General features: G+C 36.1%; 1 protein-coding gene across 1 annotated transcript; it reads right to left on the reverse strand.

Moving 5' to 3' along the window:
* Window positions 1-552: 552 nt before the first annotated feature.
* Window positions 553-22,582, reverse strand: LOC306861684 (guanine nucleotide-binding protein G(i) subunit alpha-1). The gene is made up of 9 exons (XM_079404087.1): window positions 22,170-22,582; window positions 10,845-10,887; window positions 10,614-10,755; window positions 9,428-9,585; window positions 5,342-5,470; window positions 3,835-3,964; window positions 3,235-3,388; window positions 2,745-2,952; window positions 553-1,582 (listed from the first exon to the last, which is right to left on the reverse strand). The coding sequence occupies exons 1-8, from the start codon at window positions 22,285-22,287 to the stop codon at window positions 2,762-2,764; spliced, it is 1,065 nt and encodes a 354-aa protein (XP_079260213.1). The 5' UTR covers window positions 22,288-22,582; the 3' UTR covers window positions 553-1,582; window positions 2,745-2,761.
* Between the last annotated feature and the right edge of the window lie 551 nt (window positions 22,583-23,133).

Here is a 23,133-nt window from a genome sequence, read left to right on the forward strand (position 1 = left end):
CTAACCCTGCATAGACAGCAACGCAACTGAAACGTTCAAGGCCCAGAAAGGTAGTAAAGATATCATTAAAATAGTCCATGTGACATCAGTGGTTCAACCGTATTGTTATGAATCTACAAGAATGCGTATTGTGCGTAAAGGATCAAAAATGATTCGACAGTCTACGACGTGCATTCACGACAGTACCACGATGCATGCGTGCGCATTCCTCTGCTTGTAAACAAGGACTTTACGGACATTCCACTCAGGAGATTTGATTTGCAATTGATTTCAGTGGAGTTTGACGTTAGCATGAGGCTAAGCTATTAGTGTGTTGTTCTAATTTGCATAACATATTGTATAACACAAAAAAACATTTTACAATTTTAAAATGGACTAAACTATTTCTACTAACAATACATTTTGGTACAGAATGAAATGTATTTATATTGTGTCAGCCAATACATTTCGGGATTGCTTTCTCCACATATCATACATGTGCAGCTACTTTAGAATTTCTTTCTCAAGCCAGTGAGAAGACGGGGATGAGTAGAGGGACTACAAAAATGCAACTCAGGAAGTAAATGCCTTTTATTAGCAAAATAAGGGAAATGAGTGTACAAATGTTCCCCCAATATGGAGAACACACAGACAGAGGTGGCAGTTTTCTTCAAAATCACTCAACATTATCGCTTGCCTCAAACATCTGTTTGCAGACATTATCATATTGTTTTGTTTTTTTCTTTGTGAAATCCCGAACCCCTTGTCAATCCCTTCATCTCACAATGGTGTTCCTCAGTGACGCGTAATTCTCCGAGAAGTAAGCCGTTAAAATGGCGGCCAGTGTCTGATGACAGGTGCTTGAGAGACAGATTCCAAGTCCTGCGTGCGGAGCGTGTCAGCGCCTGACAGCTGAACAGGACTCCTCTCCATCTGAAGTGGCTGTTTGGTCTACTCTTGTTGCCATGGAGACCCAGAAGGTTTGGACCACCGCTCACTGTATTAACCATTAGCTCTCACTAAGTCGGCGTGTTTTTTATTTATATACACACACACACACTCTCTCTCTCACACACACTCACATTTGATGCATATGAGGATTTGTGCTCTCTGATTAGTAACATCCAGTATGAAATTTTTTGACGTTGGAGAGATATTCAGCAGGCAAACCCAAGCAAATGGACACAGACTGCAGAAACGCATGCAAAGGCACGAGAACCAACAAACCGGATTGAGAAGCACAATCTTCCTCTCTCCCCATAGCAACATCCGCAAAGGCAAAAAAAAGTGTAACATTTTACAAGTAAAGGGGAACTCCTCTGATGCAAGAAAGCAAAATAAAAAGAAATCCCTCGTTTAAAAGAAACAAACTTGTGTCAGGGTGAAAAATAAACAGCATGGCTGCGACGGCAACGACTATACGAACATTCGACACAATTCATTTTTAAATGCTACGTTTTAAAAATTTCCAGAGACAAAAATCATAAATAAAGCTGACAAAAGTGGCGTAATATACAGCACTGGTCCAAGACCAATTTTCTCCATACTTGGTCTTGTAATCTTTCTCCAACAAAATACACATCAAAACTGGCTTCAATTTCGCCTAAAAAGGAAAAAAAAAAAAAAAAGTTACTTAAATATGACTTATAAACAAGGCATTAAGAGTAAACTACTTATTGCAAATTTAATTTTAGTTCACACCCATTACAATTCAGTATTTAACATGATTTAAAAGTGAAGTGTAACAAGGATGATGATGGATGCCAAAACACATTTGAAATCTTTTATCATTTTATTGCATGCAGAACTTTACAGCCAAGCCAACTGAGGAAATAATCAAACATGCTTTCCTAGAAAGAAGCTTGGAGTAGTCTGATTCGTGTGAATTGGTTTGTTCAGACATGAACCTATCATAATTATTCATGGAAGACATATTTATCTTTTTCTATAGCAAAATCTTTAGCTAAATGCAGCTGTTAGTCACTGTTTTTGACTCAAATTAATTACCGTAGTATAATGTTATGATTATAGCTACATTACCATTCAAAACTTTGTCATTGGTAACATTTTAAGGCTGCTTTTTTTTCAGAATTAAAAAAAAACACTAAAAACAGTAATACTGTGAAATAACTGTAAATATCTACTGTTTTCTGTTTTAATATATTTTAAAATGTAATTAATTCTATCAAAGCTGAAATGTTCAGCAGCCATTTCTCCAGTCTTCAGACAGTTACGTGATCCTACAGAAATTCTAATATGCTGATTTGGCTCTCAAGAAACATTTTTATTATTATTGTCAATGTTGAAATTTTTTTTTTTTTTACTATCATGATAAATATTCCCCTCAGGATTCTTTGATGAATAGAACGTTCAAAAGAACAGCATTTATTTGAAATAGACATATTTTGTAACATTATAGATGTATTCACTGGCCCTTTTTATCATCTAAATTCATCTTTGCTAGATAAAAGTATATATTTTAAAAGCTGTTACGCCCCTTAGGAGGTAGTCCGGCCCTAAACTCATGCCATGAAGAATCATTTCACCAAAAAAGTTAATTCTTTATCAGAACAATGAATCAACTGCACACCTGACCTTTAAACACACATTTGTTCTGTCATGCTTATTCCATGATGGCTCCAGTCCAGGGCAAGTATGTGACTTGATTATTGCAATATGAACATTGATTATTTAGCATATAAACATGCACTGTGTGGCCAGCACGCCATCATGGCACACATGACATTTAGGAAGCTGATTCTCACCAGATAAAGGCCAGCTTCTAGAAGAGTCCGCAGTCCTTCAGGTTGTTCTTGATGATGACATCGGTCACTGCGTCAAAGACGAATTGCACGTTCTTGGTGTCGGTGGCGCAGGTGAAGTGAGTGTAGATCTCCTTAGTATCTTTCCGCTTATTCAGATCTTCAAACTGACACTGAATGTAGGCAGCGGCCTCTTCATATGTATTTGACCCTGTGAGATGGACAGGAAATACTTTCAATATGAGGAAGTGATGTCACTTGTTCCTGTGACATAAAATAACCGGAAACAATGTAATGTATAAAGGACCGCAGAAATTGTTAAATTGTTTAAATAGAAAATTACAACAAATCGAATTCAAAATATTAACAAAACTATATTAGTATATCAATGATACTAAAATAACAAAACAGCACTATTTTTATTTTATATTTAAGATTCTAACAATATAATATATATTTTGTGTGTGTGTAAAATCCAGTATCGAGGTCTGACCTGCGTATTCTGGGTAGCAGATGGTGAGTGGGCTCCTCTTGATTTTCTCCTCAAACAGATCTTTCTTATTGAGGAACAGGATGATAGATGTGTCCGTGAACCACTTGTTGTTGCAGATGCTGTCAAACAGCTTCATGCTCTCATGCATTCGGTTCTACAGAAAAAGAAATTGGTTGATGGAACATAAGGACTAAGTCAACTAGTGGTTTAGAAGCATCTTTAAACACCACACCATATTATATTACACCATAACATACACGGTCTACTCAGTGATCATTTAATGACTGCATGCCGAGCTTTGCATTGAGTTGTCTTTCAGCACAGCTCAAAAGCTTGATTTATGGAATATAGACTGGGGGTGGAGATGTGCTTTAGTCCTCTGCCATTTACCATTAAATCAATCAATACATGTTTGCGAACCGTTAATAAAGTAGGACTCAAACTGAATCGATGTGACGTTGACATGGATTATATTATAAATGCAGGAATTGGTTTTCTCGTCAGGCTTATTTTACCCCCCATTCATCCAATACAGATTCACATTTTCTATATACACTGTAATTATGTATTTTTTTTAAATAACAGGAAGTATTTTCGTACCATCTCTTCATCTTCGGCCAGCACCAGGTCATAATCGCTCAGTGCCACGCAGAAGATGATAGCAGTTACACCTTCAAAACAATGGATCCATTTTTTCCTCTCCGATCTTTGACCCCCAACATCAAACATCCTGAAATACATGACATTTTAAAATGGTTATCAGGTTTCTGTTACTCAATTCGAAACTAGTGAGCTCAGCTGCCTTACTAAATTATACAGGGGGCATACTAGCTGAAATGAAACCACAGAAATGATTGATGTGGTACTCTCTACATAGACTGCAATTCTGTGTGCCCTCCTGATGGTCCAGCCTCAACTCACAATTGCTTTTAATAGAGTTTGGTGATGGCATGTTGCGAAGCTACTGCTGTGATGCTCTAATAAACATACCAATACAGAGTATACACACAGATATTGAGTTGGACAATAGTTTTCAACTCAAGAGAGTTCTATAGCTAAAAATGGGCAAAGAAACTGACAATATGTACTTCCTCTTCCTGTCTGAATCAGAGTGGAAACCAGTTCGAGAGTGACACTTCTCTATTTGTCTCGTTCTGCTTCTCTTTTCTATCACTCTTGCACACGATTGCAGTCGCACAGTATTTGCACAGTCTACCAAGATTTGACGACAAAACTCAAAACTAAACAAAATATTATGAAGTACTTCTTAATTGTTCAATCTGTGGATATGCAAATGCATATCATATTATGTATACTATGCATACTTAATTGTGGGGTCATATTTACCCCATATATAAAAAGAAAAAATAATAAATAGATTTTTGAACCAGGAAGGAATAGTTCACCCAAAAAAGTCATCATTTACTCACCCCCATGTCTTTCCAAACCTGTATGAGTTTCTTTTCTATGTTGAACACAAAAGAAGATATTCTGAAGAATTGTGAAGAACCAAACTGTTGTTGTTCCCCATTGACTTCCATGTTAGGGAAAGAAATACTATGGTATTCAATGGAGACCATCAACTGTTTGATACCAGCGTTCTTCAAAATATCATCTTTTATGTTCATAAGAAAGAAACAGGTTTGGAATGACATAAATAATGACAAGATTTTCATTTTTGGGTGAACTGTTCCTTTAAGATTTTTGTATTATACTTTCAATGAGAATTTAAAAAAATCCTCAATTTTCCGTTACTGTAATATTATTTTAAATCATCTTTTATTACAATCAGCATAAATTCAGTACAACAAATATGGCCATAATGTATAATTGTACAATTACATTCTACAAATGCAAATCTCAATTTAAATATTTGTAAGTATATAAAATTGTGTAGTTTATATTTGATAGTAATATTTTCTCACTTTAATAAAAACAAGATTTTATTGCATTATTATAAGCTATTGAGAATTGGAGAACAAAGTGTCTTAATGAAATGGGCTTGATTTCTGTGCAACATTTCTTTTTCTTGTGACTTTGTGTTGAAATAAGATTAGCAAGAATATATTTTTGGCAGTTTTGGAATAAAGCAACCTGAAGTGCTCACTTGAAGTGGAGGTCTTTGAAAGTGAAGTGTGTCTCGACAATGCCTGTGGTTTTGACTCGGGTCCTCAGCACATCCTGTTGAGTGGGTATGTAGGTGGCCTGCGATATTCTGTCTAAATCATTCAGGTAGCTGTGGAGATATAACAGGAAGGAAGGGGTTAGTTCAGATGAAATTAAGTTTGTGGTTTAAGTACTGTAAATCTCTTGGCCTAAAATTCCTTCCAGGGTTTCTCACGAGACGGGAACAGGGGTAGATGATCCCCTGCTAAAACAGATTTTTATACACACACACAAGGCCGCTCAAACAATTGTACAACAGTCAGCAGGGCCATTTCCTGAAAAACAAATAATGTGCTGTTATATCTGCCAACTGCCCACTTCATATGATGTTCACGGTCCTGACTAAAATGGTGTGACAGAGGCCACAGTTTGGCTCCCGATTTGGTAATGCTTAGTAACGGCGTAAACAAAAGCCAAACCCCATTACGCACTCACAAATATACAAATGAGACATCTACCACACACAAATATACAAATGAGACATCTACCACACACAAATTTACACCGAAGCTCTGTTCCACAACCTAGCGAGGTTTCTGATGCAAACGCCTTTCAAAAAGGAAACCTTACAAGGCACTATTTTAGATTAATTGTAAAACATATTCAAATGTATTTTTAAAAGAGAAGGCAATCCCGGAATGCGTAGAGAGAACAGAACAGCAGAGATAGATATTTTCAATACTGAAAAGTTCCATTCAATGCTGGAAAGTACAGATAATACCATAGTTTTATTTATAATGAAACTGTAAATCTTTTTAAAAATTTCATACTTTATTTTAATTGGCCAATTCTTGCTATTAACAAACCATTAACTACGACTTTTGCCTAAAACTCCTAATTTGCTGTTTATTAATAGTTAGTAAGGTAGCTGTTAAGTTTAGGTATTGGTAGGATTAGGGATGTGCTTTTATAAGTACTAATAAACAGCCAATATGCTAATAATAGGCATGCTAAAAAGCAACTAGTTCATAGCGAGAATTGGTCACCTATACTAAAGTGTTATCCAATTATTAAATATTACGGTCATGATATGCTTTTGACTTTGATTTAATCAAGTCAGACATGATACTAAAATGGTAAAAACATCAATATTCATAATCTTTTTTTTTTCAGAATTATACCAATACTACTGCTAATAATAATGGTAACACTTAAATATAGGGACCAATTCTCACTATTAACTAGTTGCTTATTAGCATGCTTGTAATTAACATTTTGGCTGATTATTAGTACTTAAACACACATTCTGCATGATCATATTCTACATCCCTAATCCTAAACTTAACAACTACCTTACTAGCTATTAATAAGCAGCAAATTAGTCAATTGAGGCAAAAGTTGTAGTTAATGGTTTGTTAATACCGAGAATTGGATGACAATAATAATAATAATAATAATAATAAATGTTCATGATCCACATTATTTTGCATAATCTGTTGATCATTTAGCCTAGTTATTGTATTTAAATAATTAAAAAGGCCTCCTAATAAAACTACTTGCCTATAGATGCCTGAGATTCTGTATAGTCTTGAGCCTTCCTGCCACCCTGCGTATAGACAAGTGTTTAGAACATGAATGAATGGAAAAAGAAATAATAAAAAATTGGTTCTACTTATAACTATTTGTCCCACAAAACAATATGGAGCTTTTCAAATCAGATGCTTATGAAGTTCTATTCAGTGTACTCCCACTAGGCAATGTGAAGCATGTTTGTTTGACTATTGTGATCGCTCCATACCATACTGGTTGGGTTGAATTCAGAACATATAGTGTGAGCACTAACCACAGATCTTGAAAGATCTTCTGCACGGCATAAGCGATTAGATTAAGTAACATTTTACGCATGTGAGAGGACCACGTGTCACAGCACCCCAAACCGCTCAAAATAATAAGGCACAAAGTTACCATTACGACAGACTCCATTGTGCTGAACGAGAATGCTTTTCTTCCTATATTTTTGCACTTGATATAAGCGTGCTCAGGCCTGTTAAAGTGCGACGTGAGTGCGGGGCAGTGGGGAGGAGGACATTCATGCTTAGCCACGGTGCAAGTCAGTCAACTGTGTCTAATAGACAGTAGATGGTTACTCAAACACACACACTGTTGTACGAGAAAAGCAGTGGCATTTCTATTTGATTAAGAGAAACGGGATTGAGATCTGTAATTGCCATCTTTAACTCCTTTATCGTTAGCAACGGTTTGATGCAACATGAAACTTTAACACGCACCCACACATATTTGCATGCTTCAACTGTAGCATGTGACACACTTTCTTCTGTGTAATTTTCTCACATGAAATCAACATCGTAAACGTGGCTAGTTTCGGACAGGCAGGTTTTCCGAGTCGAGGGTAACGGCATGTTCTAGTTAGCAGGCAGCTACAGAGGGGCAAATATTGACAAGCTCGTTCAAGGCTCAAACAGTGAGAGTCTGGATACAGTAAGGCAGGAGATTTCAGTGTACAGGATAAAGCTGTTTGAACTTGCTGTTTTGGCAGTGGCTGATGTTCAGTGAATGAGAAAAACAGAAGGATGAACTGGCTGAGAGAGATAGGAAGGGAGGATGGTATGTGTATGTGATGGTATGTGAGGTAGACAGATAAAGAAAGATAAATAAAGAATTGCTGCGGAGGACAAAAACAAAAAGTTATGAGGTGATTCTTCCCCGTCCCAACTAGGTGAAACGTGATACCGCTCCGCAGAGAGCAAAATACTGTGTGACGTGATAAAAACACAGCTAATGAGGACTTCAAGTCATGATATGTTACGCGTATAATAGGCAGCTATGTTGAGCTGAATTTTGAACCAATGAGATTTCAATGTGGGTGGAGCAATTAAAATGGAGTGCAACATTGCTTGACCGCTTTTCAGCTGCCTTGGTTCTGGAAGGTTTTATTTTTCCATTGGGATTTAAAAAAGTATTTGTTAAAGAATTATATGCTATGAACCAAACCAACCAGCTATGAGGTGAATCACATTATTACAACAAAATCAGACAAAAGGCACAAGACTGTGTACTTCAGTGATGTTAAAGACGTAATTGAATTAAAACAAAATATAAAACCATTACTGTTTATATATAGAAACACTATAAATTGTATACTTGTATACGTTTACTAAATAAGCATTATCTTAAAAATAGTGTCTGTTCCAAATTCTTAGAAATGTGCCCTATGTATTCATTTTTTCTTATTGTTTTGAAGAATTTTTATTTTCAAAAAGTAAATTCAATGACTGTATCATTGAGTACATTTCAATTTAATGACTTAAAAAAAAAAAAAACCTGATTCTGAGATTTCTTTTGAAGAATCATGCGTAGTACAGTTTTTCGCCAGGAATTCCACTATTAAACATGATTATACAAAAACAAATTTTAAATAATACAGACTGACAGCTTCAACAGAAGCATATACCATCGAAATGACAACCTTAGAAATCACAACAGGTCTAACTGTAGTTTATACGTTAACATAAAATAAATAAAACTGATTGGATTCTTACTTCTAGAACCTGACTGCTGCATTCTATAGAAACTAAACAACTGACAAAATATGATGTGTTTTTAAAGTCACCTTTGACAAAAAAATCACAACTAGCAGGTTTTTCAATTGTTTCATTTAAGTGCCAACTTTGTGTCAGAATATCCACCTTAAATCTGTTAGAAGACGTAAAAACCGATACAAATGAGACAACCGTCAACATATTGTCAGAGTATTGTAATTTGGTTTTGAAAGAATGTATTTAGAGAAGTTGAGATCGTATTGAGATATCCAGCTTCTGATTGCAGGCTTTGGTGTGTTGGTATGTGATTACATTCTGAAACTCTAGAAGAGATACAGATTTTGCTCTCCAATTGAAATATTAAAGAGATCTCTGTTGTGATTCTCTTTTTCCTGTGGGGTGATTTGTCGCTTAGTACTTTATCGCTTCACACTTCGTTAAGATGTGAGGTGAAGCAGAGGACATATGCGAGAGACAGGAAAGCAGAATGGGAGCTTAAATGGGTAGAGGAAGACAAAGATACCCACTATGCTGCAGAATCATTGAGCTGGTACTCTCTGGATCGACTGAAACAGGCCTGCACTCCACCGTCCTTCCACAAACGCTTTATCACTCCAGCCAGCTCCGCTGTCATGAAACCCTCCTCAGCACTACCCGCCAACACAAACAACTGCCTCGCGTCGTCCTGAGACACAAAGAGAGAACAGCAGATTTCAATTCTTCCATGCATTCAATTATCATTAGTTGTTTCCATCCACCTATTTTTATGTGCATTTTGGAATATCGCATAATAAAATGCTGGATGGAAATAAGATGCGCATAAATTCTAAAAATGTGCATTGAGTAGAATAAAACAATAAAAAAATGGAAACACTTTTACTGAATAAATTTAACCATGTGCATCAAAAAAGTCATGTGACTTTGCACGATGAGACGGGATAACTGGACTAACCAGTGGACCGATCTCTATATCAACATATAACATCTATATGTTGTTATGGTGGTTCTGAAATGCCTGAGCAAAGTCTGTCATCAAAGTATTTCTGTATAATTGTCTTACACGACTACGTTCCAAACATCAGGCATCCACCTCCAAAAGCAATGACAGCATTTATTGTGTTTCGTTTGCTTGCTCTGAGGCGCAAGTAATTTATCATAAATTAAAATTATTATATTTAGTGGCTTCTTTAACTTTTCTTACGCCCCATTCACAAAGGGTGTCGGCGTCAGCGCTTGATGGAGGGCATGTCTGAAGCTTGATGCTGATGCAACCGTCATAGTGACAACAGCCAAACACATACTTTTCTAGTGTTGCATGAATGGGATTGGCTTGCGTCTGCGCTAGGGTATTTGCACAAGGCGATCTGATTGGCTGACGCCTGAGTTGGCGCTTAAAGTTGAAAAGTTTTCAACTTCTGCCGCGAGCAACGCCAGTGAAGCGACGTGATGGACCCACAATTCAGTTCGCCAACGCTTGATGTCACTCCATTCAAAGTAATGGGAGGCATTGATGCAGACGCCCCGTGTGAATGGGGCGTTAGTGATCAGGGAGTAACGATTTTGTTCTCTTTGACTCGTTGGATGGAACTTCCAGCCGCCATATGGACCGTTACAGTTTCTCCCGTTCATTCACATTCTTATTGTGTCTGTGAATCTACATAAGTGGGCTATAGGCGACATGAAGCGCACCAGGCCACCAATCCTGTGACTCACCGCTCGTGCTGCATCTCCGAAATCGATCTTGAGTCGCCCCATGGCACGAATGATGGCGATGATAGACTGAATAGTGTTGCTGTAGACAACAGCTTTGTACTGTTTGCACTCCTCCTCCGAGTAGCCTGCCTCATGGATGATTCTATATAAAGAGATATGAGTAACCAATAAATGATATTCAGCATAAAACTAAAGCATAATTAGAGTAGAAATTGAAAACAAGTCACTTACTTCATTTGTTTGACTATTGTACTCTTCCCAGATTCCCCAGCACCTGTCAAAGAGCAGTTGTGCAAGAGTTAGCTTATCTATCTACAAACAATACAAGTAGCGCAAGTGTCTAGACAATGAATTTCAAGAACAACAAAGTCTGAGTTAATGTATGAGCCCCACAAAAGAGAAAATGAAAATGGAAAATTAAAAAAGAGAGATTCAAAAGCCTTTGAAAGTTTCAGTTTGTTCTTTGTTTCTGAGAAGCCCCTGTGTGAATGTTTAAAACCCTGTAGAGCGATGTATACAAGATCTAAGGCACTGAACATTGTTGTACATAGTCATTTCTAATGCTTTCATTATTGCCTATGAATATTTCATTAACTTCTCAGAGTGGTGGTTGAAGGAATAGTTCATCCAAAAATTAAAATTCTTTTACTCCAAGCGTGTATGGCTCTCTATCTTCCGTGAAGTAGTTTCAAAGAATGTTTTTGGAGTCAAACAGTTGCATTCAACATTCACTTTTTATTGTATGGAAAAGAGCAGTGTGAACATTGTGCTAAACATCTCCATTTGTGAAGAAAGAAGGCCATACAGCTTGACATAAGGGTGAATAAATAAAATGCTGAGTAGATAAAATCATTAGACCACACCTACTGGTCCAGTCCCTTGTATGTTTGTAAATGTGCACTGCTGGTAAACTCTTGTCAGCTCCTACTGCTGCATTGATTGGTTCAATAATGGCTCCACTTATAGAATCCAATTTAACCAACCAGGCAGCTTATCTACTGGGATATCGTTCCCTGACACAGAAAACTCCACTGCTAGTATGCTGTCTTGATCTGAACAGAAAAGCCCTACAGAGTTAAATGCACTTGTCAAACAGATTGTGTTCTTTAGCTCTTAAAAATAAAGGTTCCAAAAGTGTGTTTTTGCATTCACACAAGAATAACCATTTTGTGTTTCTCGGATTTTGAGTGAACGGTTCTTAAAAGAACCTGTGTGTGAAGAACATTTAGTGTGAAGTTAAAGGTTCTTCATGTAACCATAGGTGCCAATAAAGAACCTTTATTCTGTAAATATCTTCAATTGCATTTTGGGACGGGGCAATCTGTTTGTTCAATCAATGGCTAATGGGAAATGTGTTCTTTGGTACAAAAATTTAAAATATTTCAGTTATCAAAATTGACATTTAATGGTTGGTCTACGTTCTTAAGCAGATGAAATTCACCACACCACATTCCTTTCTGATATTCTTACTTGTATTATGCGAATGGTACCAAGTTTAAATGGTCAAGGCGTTTTCAAAAGAGCCTTACTTGTATTGGACATTCTGAACATACCATTAACATACACGCATATATGCACACAATCATGTGTATTTAAGTGTGAATAGCTCTTTGCCAAAGGCTTAGGGCCTGATCAAAGACCAGCATCTGATTATCTTATTATGGGTTACAATGGAAACCATAATAAGTGGATGGTGACCGATCAACTTCTAAGGGCTCGAGTGTGGAAAAATGGTTCTGCCATTTCAGCACAATAGAATCAAATAATAGACCATCTCTTTGAGGTCAGTAATTGTTCTAGTACAACACAATACACAAAGGTATATTAAATTAATTTACATATTGCTGAAATACAGGGTTTAAAACATTGAAAATATTAATAAAATAAAATAAGTGGATGCTGATCTACTCGGTAATGTTTTCTTTTTAAGAATTTAAGAACACACACACACACACACAATATTTATACTGTAGTATTTACATTTTTATTTTTGTTTCATGTTTTCAGTTTTCACTTGAATTTTATCTAGTTATGTACTACTTGTCCTTTTATTTGTCTAATATTTACTATTTTAATTTAAATATTTATATAATTTGTAAATAATTCTATATAGCTTTAATTTTCATTTCAGTTTAAGTTTTAATACATCAACTTAAAATCATGTCAGTTCAGCCAAGAAAATAATTTATTTTTTTTAGTTCAGCTTTTTCAATTACTGAGAATTATTTTTTTTTAATAGTTTTTTTGTATACTGTAACAATTCAGTTCATTGAATGTATGAATTACAATTTGAATGCATCTTTGAATAAATTAATAGATGATAATGAGGGTTAAAACACACTCTTGTTCTGCTCCGTTATCTGTGAGTAAAATCAGCTCCTGCCATGGAAAACAAAACAGATATTTAATTTCTATCCAACTGTTTTTAAAAGCTGAAACATTATTACACCTGTAACAGAAGAATTCCGACAGGCTGTGGCAGAACATTAAACCACTGAATCGGAAAATAGAGGTGTACGTTTTTATAAAAAGAAACCGTGTTATGAGCAGTGCTGGAAACAGCCCTCCAGGGCTAAAGCAACCTGGGAGAGATCTTATATATATCTTAATATAGAGAAACGTGCCACTAGAGGAACAAGGTGCGAGCCAGTTTCTATTCGTGAAAATGAACTGTGGAGGAGCTGTGAGCCGTGGCACAATTACACTCATCTAGCTTTTGTCCATTTGACACACGTGATCGTGCACGCAAACGCATGAGCATGCGCGTGTGCAGATGCAAGTCCGAACTCTCGTCACACTGCCATAGCAACTGGCCCAGTTTCTGAGGACATGCTGCCAAAGAGGGCTCAGATACCTGATGGGTGTGTGCCAGTGAAAAGCAGCTCTGCAGTGTATTGCTCATATGCATGCGTTTCCAGTAATGCATGATCATCCCTGTTTGTCATAGTAACTTGCTCTTGGCTTCCTGCTGATTGTGCGCATAAAGTGTGTGTCATTTCACTGAGGCAGATAAACCTCTTCTGTTGCTGTACGGTCAAGTGTCTAGATGTAAATATGCAGTTTAAATTTTTAGAACTGTAATGATTTGTTGACATAAAACCATCTAGTATGAAACTATAAAAAAGGTGTGCATTTAAGTCGTAAAACTCGTAAAAGAAATTGTAATAGAAGACTTTAGCTGTGCATTATGACAACATTAAGATGTCAAATGGGAGGAAGCATCAGAAAAGCGTCACTTGTTTGTCATTTATCTGCATGGTATTAAAAAATTACTACAGTACCAAAATGTGAAAATATCAACATTAGCAAATATCAACCGATTAATCTGCCTGGCTGATAATTCATTGCTTCCTTTGGTGGACTGAACGAACCAAGCGGTTCCTCACAAGCGAACCCCCACCATGACACACTTGAACACCTTGTAAACTTACAAATTGGGTAAAAGATGTTGGGACACTGTGCGCAAACCTACTGATAAACAAATGTCAACAAGTGCTGGAATTGCCTTGGATGAACCGTTTCCTTCTTTGGTGTATCTCGGAGATATTTTTAGGTGTTATTTCACCCCAAAATTAAAGAAACAAAATAAGAAATTATTTTGCATTAAAAAGTGTCCACAATGCATTTTTGGTCAGGTTAGATCCCACTCAAGAATGCATATATCTTAATAAATATAAATTAATACATTTACATTGCCTTGGAAACTACTTGTGTTTTAAAAAGTATTCAAATACCATTGATTTTATTCATAATATAGTAATTATATGTCTGATTCTATAAAAGACAATGAAGCACCTATAATTACCCCAAAGCACCTGACATGCTTTGCTTTACAGCTACCATTTAAAAAAAATTGTGATTTGCCAATGTATAAAATAAAGTAGCAATTCATTTTACACTTTATTTTAAGATCCAACTCTCACTATTAACAAACCCTTAACTACAACTTTTGCCTCAGTAAACTCCTAATTTGCTGCTTATTAATAGTTAGTAAGGTAGTTGTTAAGTTTTAGGTATTAGAATTAGGGATGTAGAATATGGTCATGCAGAATATGTGCTTTATAAACACTAATAAACAGCCAATCTGTTATTAATAGACATGCTTATGCCTATTATTAACATTGGCAAATCACCAATTTTAAAACTGGACAAATTTGCTTTGACATAACATTTTATGAGCCATATACTGTAGAACATCTGCGTTAATTCACTTTAACTCACTTTATCTCTTTTGTATGTAAATTAGTTCAAATAAAATATGTGCAAGTAATGATTAAGACTGGATTTCATGGTTTTATTTAGAACAACACTTGTTATGCTTGTTTGCTTTCTTATGTATGAAGAAAAACATTATCTTTTCTCCTCTTTATTATGCATACACTGCATTTCACCTCAGGCATCATTATAATACATCTGTTCTTTTCAGGATCTATGTAAGCCACTCAGTGTTGAGAGAAATCATGAGTATTTTTCCTTTTATTCTACTAATTAAACGTTTTATGAATAGCATAATCTTAATAATTGATAGCTGCAGGCATCAGGCCTCAAGTTTGTCACGCTTCACAATCACCATATTCCGTCCACAAATTGTCCTTAAATAAAAACTCTAGCAACATTTAATCACCTTCATGTTTCCCAAACCTGTATAAATGTCTTATGTTGAACACAAAAAAAGATTTTGAAGAATGCTGGTAACCAAACAGTTGTTGGTAGCCACTGACCTCCATAGTATTGCTCTTCCATACTATGGAAGTCACTGGCTACTAGCAACTGTTCTTCACAATATCTTCTTTTGTGTGCATCAGAAGAAAGAATCTCATACAGGTTTGGAAAAACATGAGGGCGAGTAAATGGTGACAGAATATTAATTTTGAGGTGGAACCGCTGACATGATGACGACTACTTTCTGGCCCTCTGAGGATCCCTCTCCCCATTTTTGTACAGTTAGCAATCGATAACAGACTTGCATCACTGCATTATCTGTCAAACACAACTCCAACGTGTCTCAACACACCGACACCATGTGACAACTCTAATGCAATGCTTTGTCGCACTGTCCGGTCTTATTAGATTACAGCAAACACACGCTCCGTATTACATTACACACTTCAAGCCCTTCTAATGAACCTTACATGCAGATACATTTTCACATCTTGTTTTTGCAGGTGAGATCTGTTAGCATTTCAAGCCAGAATTTTCACTGGCAATTTTGTAAAGATGACCTGTGTAATGAAACAGATTTGCAAAAATGTAGTTGATGGAACTGTCACTTGCCCTATTGGGTCAGCGCTATATCTTTTTTTGTGTGTTTGTGTGTAATATGCATCTTTATGTATTGCAAACTTCGATTTTCTGTGATTTTCTTGGTTGCAGATTGTGCCTGTCAATTTTGAAACTAGTCAGCCAAGTAAAATTATGGTAACACTTTAGAATAAGTAACAATTCTCACTATTAAGTTCACGTCAGTTGCTTATTAGCATGCCTATGCTTAACATATTGGCTGTTTATTAGTATTTATAAAGCACGTATTCTGCATGACCACATTCTACACCCCTAATCCTACCCAATACCTAAACTTAACAACTACCTTAACTATTAATAAGCAGCAAATTAGGAGTTTGAGGCAAAAGTCATAGTTAATGATTTGTTAATAACGAAAATTGGACCTTAAAATAATGTGACCCAAATTATTTAACTGGCCGACACAAATGAGGTTTCATTGAAATAGCAAAAATGATGTCACAATCTTGATTGTATGATCTTGGATTTTCTAATAAATGTATAATAAATATATATTTTTAGTTATTGAATTTTGTCATTGATCGATATTGGTTTTTGTAAAGAAAACGTACCATTCGATGGACAATAATGTAAAAAATGCATATTTATGCAATTTTAAAATACTTAAACCAATTTGAAATGTATAATTTTGACATTATGTAAACAGAATTATACATTTTATATAAAATTATTGATTTAGCATTTGTGAAAACACTGGCAGGCCAGTGGTTGAAAAACGGATAGCTCCACCCCAAACTCAAACCATTTGGTTAAATACGTTTACAGCTTAAACAAAAAGAGCGATATTTTGAGAGTACCACAGAGTACTGGTGTTTACATTTTTTACAAGTCAACCGACAAACAGCTGACTTGGATAGAGTAATATAATAGTAATTAAATGACACCTCTTCTTTAAATCCCAAAGCACACTCAACTGTAGCTACTCCATTACGTTCGGTAACAGCTCAGTGTAAACATTTGACCTGGCAGGGACGTAGATGAGCAGACACCTGTAATTGGAGAGACTCCTTCAGAAGGAAGAGAACAGCAATAGAGAGGACACATTATTTTAATTATGTCTCACCACAGAGGCCTGTAGCCCGGAGGGACTTATCAATGTACCCAACCAGGGGAACGACAACGAGAAAGACGGAGCCATGCAGACGCATACACAAGCATTTCTGAGACAAAGAGTTTCTTCTATGACCCGAGATGAACAGTTTGTTCTTTTGGAGCCCAATAAAATCATGACGCGCACACTAATTTGAGAACGTAAACACCTAATGAGGATTAACAATCTCATTTGGTATTCCCAAAACATCTTCTATTGAATTCACATCTCCCAAAACACTCATCAAACAGCTGACGCTCACAGGAATCTTTTGGCTTTTTAATTTAGAAACTTGTTAAATTCTCTTTCGCAGGGTTTGGGTTAACCTTAAAGTCAAATTGTGATGGCTTTCTGAGTTAAACTGGATTTTCAAAGAGAAAAAAATTCTTAAAAGTGATTTTACAAAGACTGCATTAGAATGCCTAAATGGGAAGTAAAACAATTAAAACTTTGACATAAGCCTAATTAATCACCGTTTTCTGTTATTAATCATGTTAGGTGCAATCAATCGCACCTAAGAGTAAAACCTGTAATAAAAAATAGTGTATATTTACACGCTGACTCCCAAATTAATGTACAATCAAAATAGCATGTTGGTAACTTATTTTTAATATACTTTTGATAAGATAAGTATTGTCAAGGCCAGTATCACAAGTAGGGATGCCAATTAAGTAAATTTATCAATTTTTAATTTTTTGTAAACAATACGTTTTTATTCTTAATGTATTACTTGATTAATCACAATTTATTTCCAATTTCTAAGAATAAAATGAGTACAGTCATTTAACCTTTTATATTTGAAAGTCATGTTTGTTTTGTTTTTTGTGTGTCAAACAGTACTCAATGCTCAAACAAATGAATATGCTTATATTCTTAGCCCTACAAAATGGGCATCAGCCAAATAAATTCTTTTCAGAGTTAGAAAAAGTGAACACAAAATGAAAGAGTCATCATTCACTTTCATTTTTTGGAAAAAAATGCAGAAGAATTAAATGGTTACCGAGGCTGTCCGTCACTGGTGTTCTTTTAAAACATTTCCTTTTGTGTTTGATGGAACAAATAAAGTAAACATAGGGTCGATTTTGATTCTGTGCTGACTTTAAAAAGCATTACAATAATGCACAAGTGCAAAACACTCATGTTGTAGTGTTGACGTGCTTTGTGGCGTTAATTTATTGAACTGACCTCTGAAATTTCCCTCGGATGACATCATTGGAATTTGAATAGTATGCACATCAATGTCTCTTAAAATCCCTCAAACCATGACGCGCCAAAAAACGATCTATTTTTTCACTCACCCACACATATAACTACTCTATAACAGATGATAGTACCATACACTAACTTTGCAAAATTACCAGGTTGAAAAAGCTTTTCCATGACTGATATATTCCGCCCTAAAGGCTCTTCTTGATTCCTTGTGTTTTTCAAGGGTATGGTAATGCATCACTGCAGTGTGTGTGTGTGTGTGTGTGTGTGTGTGTGTGTGTGTGTGTGTAAGTGATCAAGAGAGAGATGGTCTGAGGTTTACATGCTTTACAGACATTAGTGCTGCTTCATTAGGCCCAGTCAGTTTGTTTTCACTCCCGTAGCTCCAAACACCATACACACACCTCTGCTGAGACCAGCTGTCCAGCAATCAGTTGGGTTATCACACACAAGCTTCAGGTTATGATCCGCAACACACCACACCCTGATCTCTATGGTGCACAAACACTAGCCATTTCCTGCCAAAAGCTGCTAAAACAACATCTAATGAAAATCAACCCAAACACCAACTGGAAAAAAATCACTGGAGATTAGTGATAGACTGATACATTTCAGCTAAAAAAATGAATCGGTCAGCATTTTGCTAATTTGATATTTTCAGCCAAAATCATCCGCCAAAAGCGGTCCTCACTTGGCTTCTGAACAGTTATTTAAATTTTCTGTAAACATCCAGCCTTGTTAATGGACTAACCTTCGTTTTTTAAATAGGATAATGTTTTTTTTTTTGTTTTTTTGTTGAGTACATTTTGAGAAAATATTGTCTAAATAAAGTGATCATTATATAATTTAACCTACATATAAATTATAATATACAGTCAGCCGATCAATATCGCAAAATCAATATTTATTTGCTTATTTTGTGATAACCAACTGAAAATGTTTTACCCTGCTCATTACATTTAAATTATTATTAAATATTAATAATAATTTAACGGTGTCACTTTATTTTAAGGTCCAATTATCACTATTAACATCAATAACTACAACTTTTGCTTCAGTAAACTAATTAGCTGCTTATTAATGGTTAGTAAGTTAGTAAGTAGTTGTTAAGTTTAGGTATTGGGCAGAATATGTGCTTTTATAGATTCTAATCAACAGTGTTGGGGAAAGTTACTTTTAAAAGTAATGCATTACAATATTGCGTTAATCCCTAAAAAAGTAACTAATTACGTTACTTAGCTACTTTTTATGAAAAGTAATGCATTACGTTACTTTTGCACTATTTTTTAAATATTAATACAAGAAGTTCTAATCATAGCAAATGTAAAAGCCCTTTGAAACCTCAGGCTGAAGGAAGAGTAAATTCCCGTCTGTAAAGTAGAACGCAGGAGAAGAGGCTTCAACACTCTTCAGCAACAAAACACAATGAAGCACAATTGTTAGTTTATCTAAAGTAATTTTTGCTTATTAGTATGGTCATCAAAGGTCAGCAGCAAAGACATTGGTTAATAAAATGGGATTAGATACATTTGTGTTATTTAACATTTAATTATTGCAGGTTTGCATCATATTCTGAGTTTGCATTTCACTGTTTTAATTCATTTTGATGAATACTAAATCTGTATTTTGTGAGTGGGATGAATTAATACACATTCACGTTTAGTCTAGAACTACAGTAACATGTTCACACAGTGCACTGTCAGTCAATAAATGGGAAAAAAAATAACCGATATTTTCTTGTAAATTAAAAAGTAATGCGTTACTTTACTAGTTACTTGAAAAAAGTAATATTACGTAACTCGTGTTACTTGTAATGCTTTACCCCCAACACTGCTAATAAACAGCCAATATGTTAATAATAGGCATGATAATAAGCAGCTAGATAAGTGACAATTGGTCCCTATTCTAAAGTGTTACCAATTTTAGCTATTTATTATTATTTGAAATATTTCACCAAAAATGCAAAAAATGACCAATCAGAATCAAATATTCCAAAGAGCTACGTAACAATATATTCACCACTGACCCTCTTATTTAGATATGAGAATTGACACTAAAAGAAAATAATATTCGCTTCACTGCAAATGTGCGATGTATGTATGATGAATTACTTTCATATAAATCTACAAGATTACTGGCCAAAAATTCTCATATCTTGCGATGAAAAATATAAAACGGCTCTTTTTTTTTTCTAATGGATTAAATTTAAAATATTATTGGATCTTATCACAGTTGAACTGCTTATTGAAATGCTCATATTACAGCCAAACATTCGGCACGTTGAGCGATTGCTTCATCGTGTGAGTGTTCTGGCTGCTAAACCACGTCAGGTGTCAACGAACCCTAGCAAGATATTCACAGGCTTCACTACAACCCAGTGCCTGGTACGGGTGTGTTTTAGACAAACACATGAAGTCACCAAACCCTCCATGTGCTGGTAGTTTTAAGCAAACCAAAGAGGCTCTCCATATTTAATGCTCTGAGAGAGAGAGAGAGAGTGTGTGTTGCTTCCTTCCTTTCACCAGACTCCATTGGTGCCACTGTTATGGGTAATTTGAACACATTGAGTTTGTGTGTCTGTGTGCGTCTGCGTGTTGCCTGGAGACGAGTGGGAGCATTTGAGATACCATCTCGCTAACATCTCGGTGGAAGCAGTGTGTATTGAGGTCAAGATGACTGCAGAAAGTACAGCTTGAACATAACATTTCAGATTAATGCAACAGAGACACGCAAATGATGTATCTGTTGTCTGGCGTATGATATCTAGTCATCTTTTTTTGCCTTTTAACGCTCACTCAGGAATGGAAAACTATTATCTTGCAGCCCTCGAATACATCACACTACTATTGGCTGAACTATGTGTATTGTACTAAGAGATGTCAAATAAATGTTTCATTTAATTCAACTGTACCTATTATGCTAGCCTGACTGTCATAAACCATACTGCTATTTTATCCATAATTCATAAAAAAAGGCCTTTCAGTAAACTAATATTTTATAGCAGAAAACTAATAAATTGCTCATAACAGTAAACAGCTTCTGAATGAATGAGGGCTGGTGTTAGTGGTTATAGATCAGGATTAGGGTTGGATAGTTAGTTACAGATACAGACTACCTTAACACAACAGTAAGGTTTTTTGCGAGTACTCTAGTTCAGAATCAGATTTCAGAAAAAAATTAAATAAATGCAAATAATATATAGGATAGTTATGGGTAGAGTTTAGGATTAGTTGGGATAGACAGTTACATTTAAGGGGACTGGTTAGTTCTGGGTATGGATTAGGGTTTGCTACAGCAGTCACCCACAAATACAGACCATTTAAACACAAGACTTGCCTTCTTCATCTATCATGAACCAGAGTATGCTGTTTATTGAATCTAACATGTTGTGTGCTGATTTAAAAACGTGACATTTCAGGAAACACAGATGCTCAATTGTGTAAGACATCATGATCAAACCATCCTTTCACAATAAGAGCAGAATGAGGCAACAGGTCAACCCCTCCTACATTAGAAACCATCATCACCACAACAGCTCATTACTACCTTCAAAAAATGCATTTGCGCCCATTTAAAGCTCTCCTTTTAGCTTGCAGTGCATCCCATAGTGTGTCTATGGGTTTGTTTTGAGTGCATTGCGACAGCTCTGTTACATTGTGGCCATTTGTTAGCCTCAATAATTCCTTCAGGCCAAATGCTCTGATATTAATCATTTATAATAATTCTGAACAAAGTATAAAACAGTTATAAAAAAAAAAATCAATATAAACAAAACTATAAAAGCTAATGGGTTGAGTAGCTTAAAGGGTGGACATCAAAAGAGTAACCATTAGCTGCTACTACACAACCAAACTTTTTTTCACTTTTTTTGAGTTTTAGTGACTGTGTAATGCAGTTATAACAAAGAAACGGGACAGTTCAGGCCTCTCGTAGCTATGTGTTGAATTGTTTCTTACCGAGCAGCAGGAGTTTGACCTCTCTGGCCGCTTTCTCTCCATCATCTCTCAGGTTTCTGTCGATCATTTTACTCCTCTCCACCGCCGCCTTATCCTCCGTGCTTAACGTGCAGCCCATGCTCGCGACGATCCGAAACGATTAAATCTCACGCGCAGTTCTCAACATGCACCAGCTCTCTCTCCGGAAAACCACACGCCCTTCTTTAGAAAAGAAAACCAGAACCGAGCGCAAAAGAGTCTTGAAAATCAAAAGACCGAGGATAAGGTCTGGCTCTTGCCTTGTTCGATCAAGACTGCTCCGTTAGCGCCAGTTATTTCTCCGTAAATCCCTTCAAAGGGATGAAAAAGGTCGCGTCGAGACCCGTTCCCCAACGCGTCAGTGTTCACGGGCACGCGCTACTTCCTGTTCGCGTGCATGCACGCGCGTTCACGTGTCGAGGCGGGGACGCGCGCTTGGCCACAGCATCAGCAGTAAAGGACATGAATGATGCAGGTGAGCATCTCTTGGTGCCAGTGAACTGCTGCTTTGCTCTTCTGGCCTGTGTCCAGTTTCAAACATACTGACAGGATGAATGGGAGCTATTCAATTAATTTTTGGTGGGTGTGTTCTACACAGTCAAACCAAAATTGAATCAGCACCTTCAAAATGTCTCGCATTATCGCAGTTCATACGCTATAGTTTAGAAAATGGTAATAAAATATGACAAGAACTCAAGAGTTAAACTGTGTCAGAAGAACAGCTTCATCTCGATAATGTCAGATTACTTTGATAGAAAGGTATGTAATTAATTTTAATTTAAGTCGGCTTAAATTTAAGTACACAATTAGATGATACCAATTTCGGTCGACCTATTACCATGCAATGCTGAATTTTGTTCAGTCTGGTCACATTAGCAATTAAAGAAAAACACTTAAGCAAACATGGTCAGGTCAAAGTGTCTGAATCATTTTTGGTCCCACATTT

The sequence above is a fragment of the Barbus barbus genome (assembly GCF_936440315.1).
Source record: "Barbus barbus genome assembly, chromosome: 42".
Lineage (NCBI taxonomy): Eukaryota > Metazoa > Chordata > Actinopteri > Cypriniformes > Cyprinidae > Barbus > Barbus barbus.

What these genes read in the sequence shown, in the direction of transcription:
- LOC306861684 (XM_079404087.1), bottom strand. Translation starts at nt 22,287, where the DNA reads ATGGGCTGCACGTTAAGCACGGAGGATAAGGCGGCGGTGGAGAGGAGT. An exon ending in ACAATAGTCAAACAAATGAA is followed by an intron (nt 10,756 to 10,844) that starts GTAAGTGACTTG and finishes CTCTTTATATAG; the next exon opens with AATCATCCATGAGGCAGGCT. An exon ending in CTGCTACCCAGAATACGCAG is followed by an intron (nt 2,953 to 3,234) that starts GTCAGACCTCGA and finishes TCCATCTCACAG; the next exon opens with GGTCAAATACATATGAAGAG.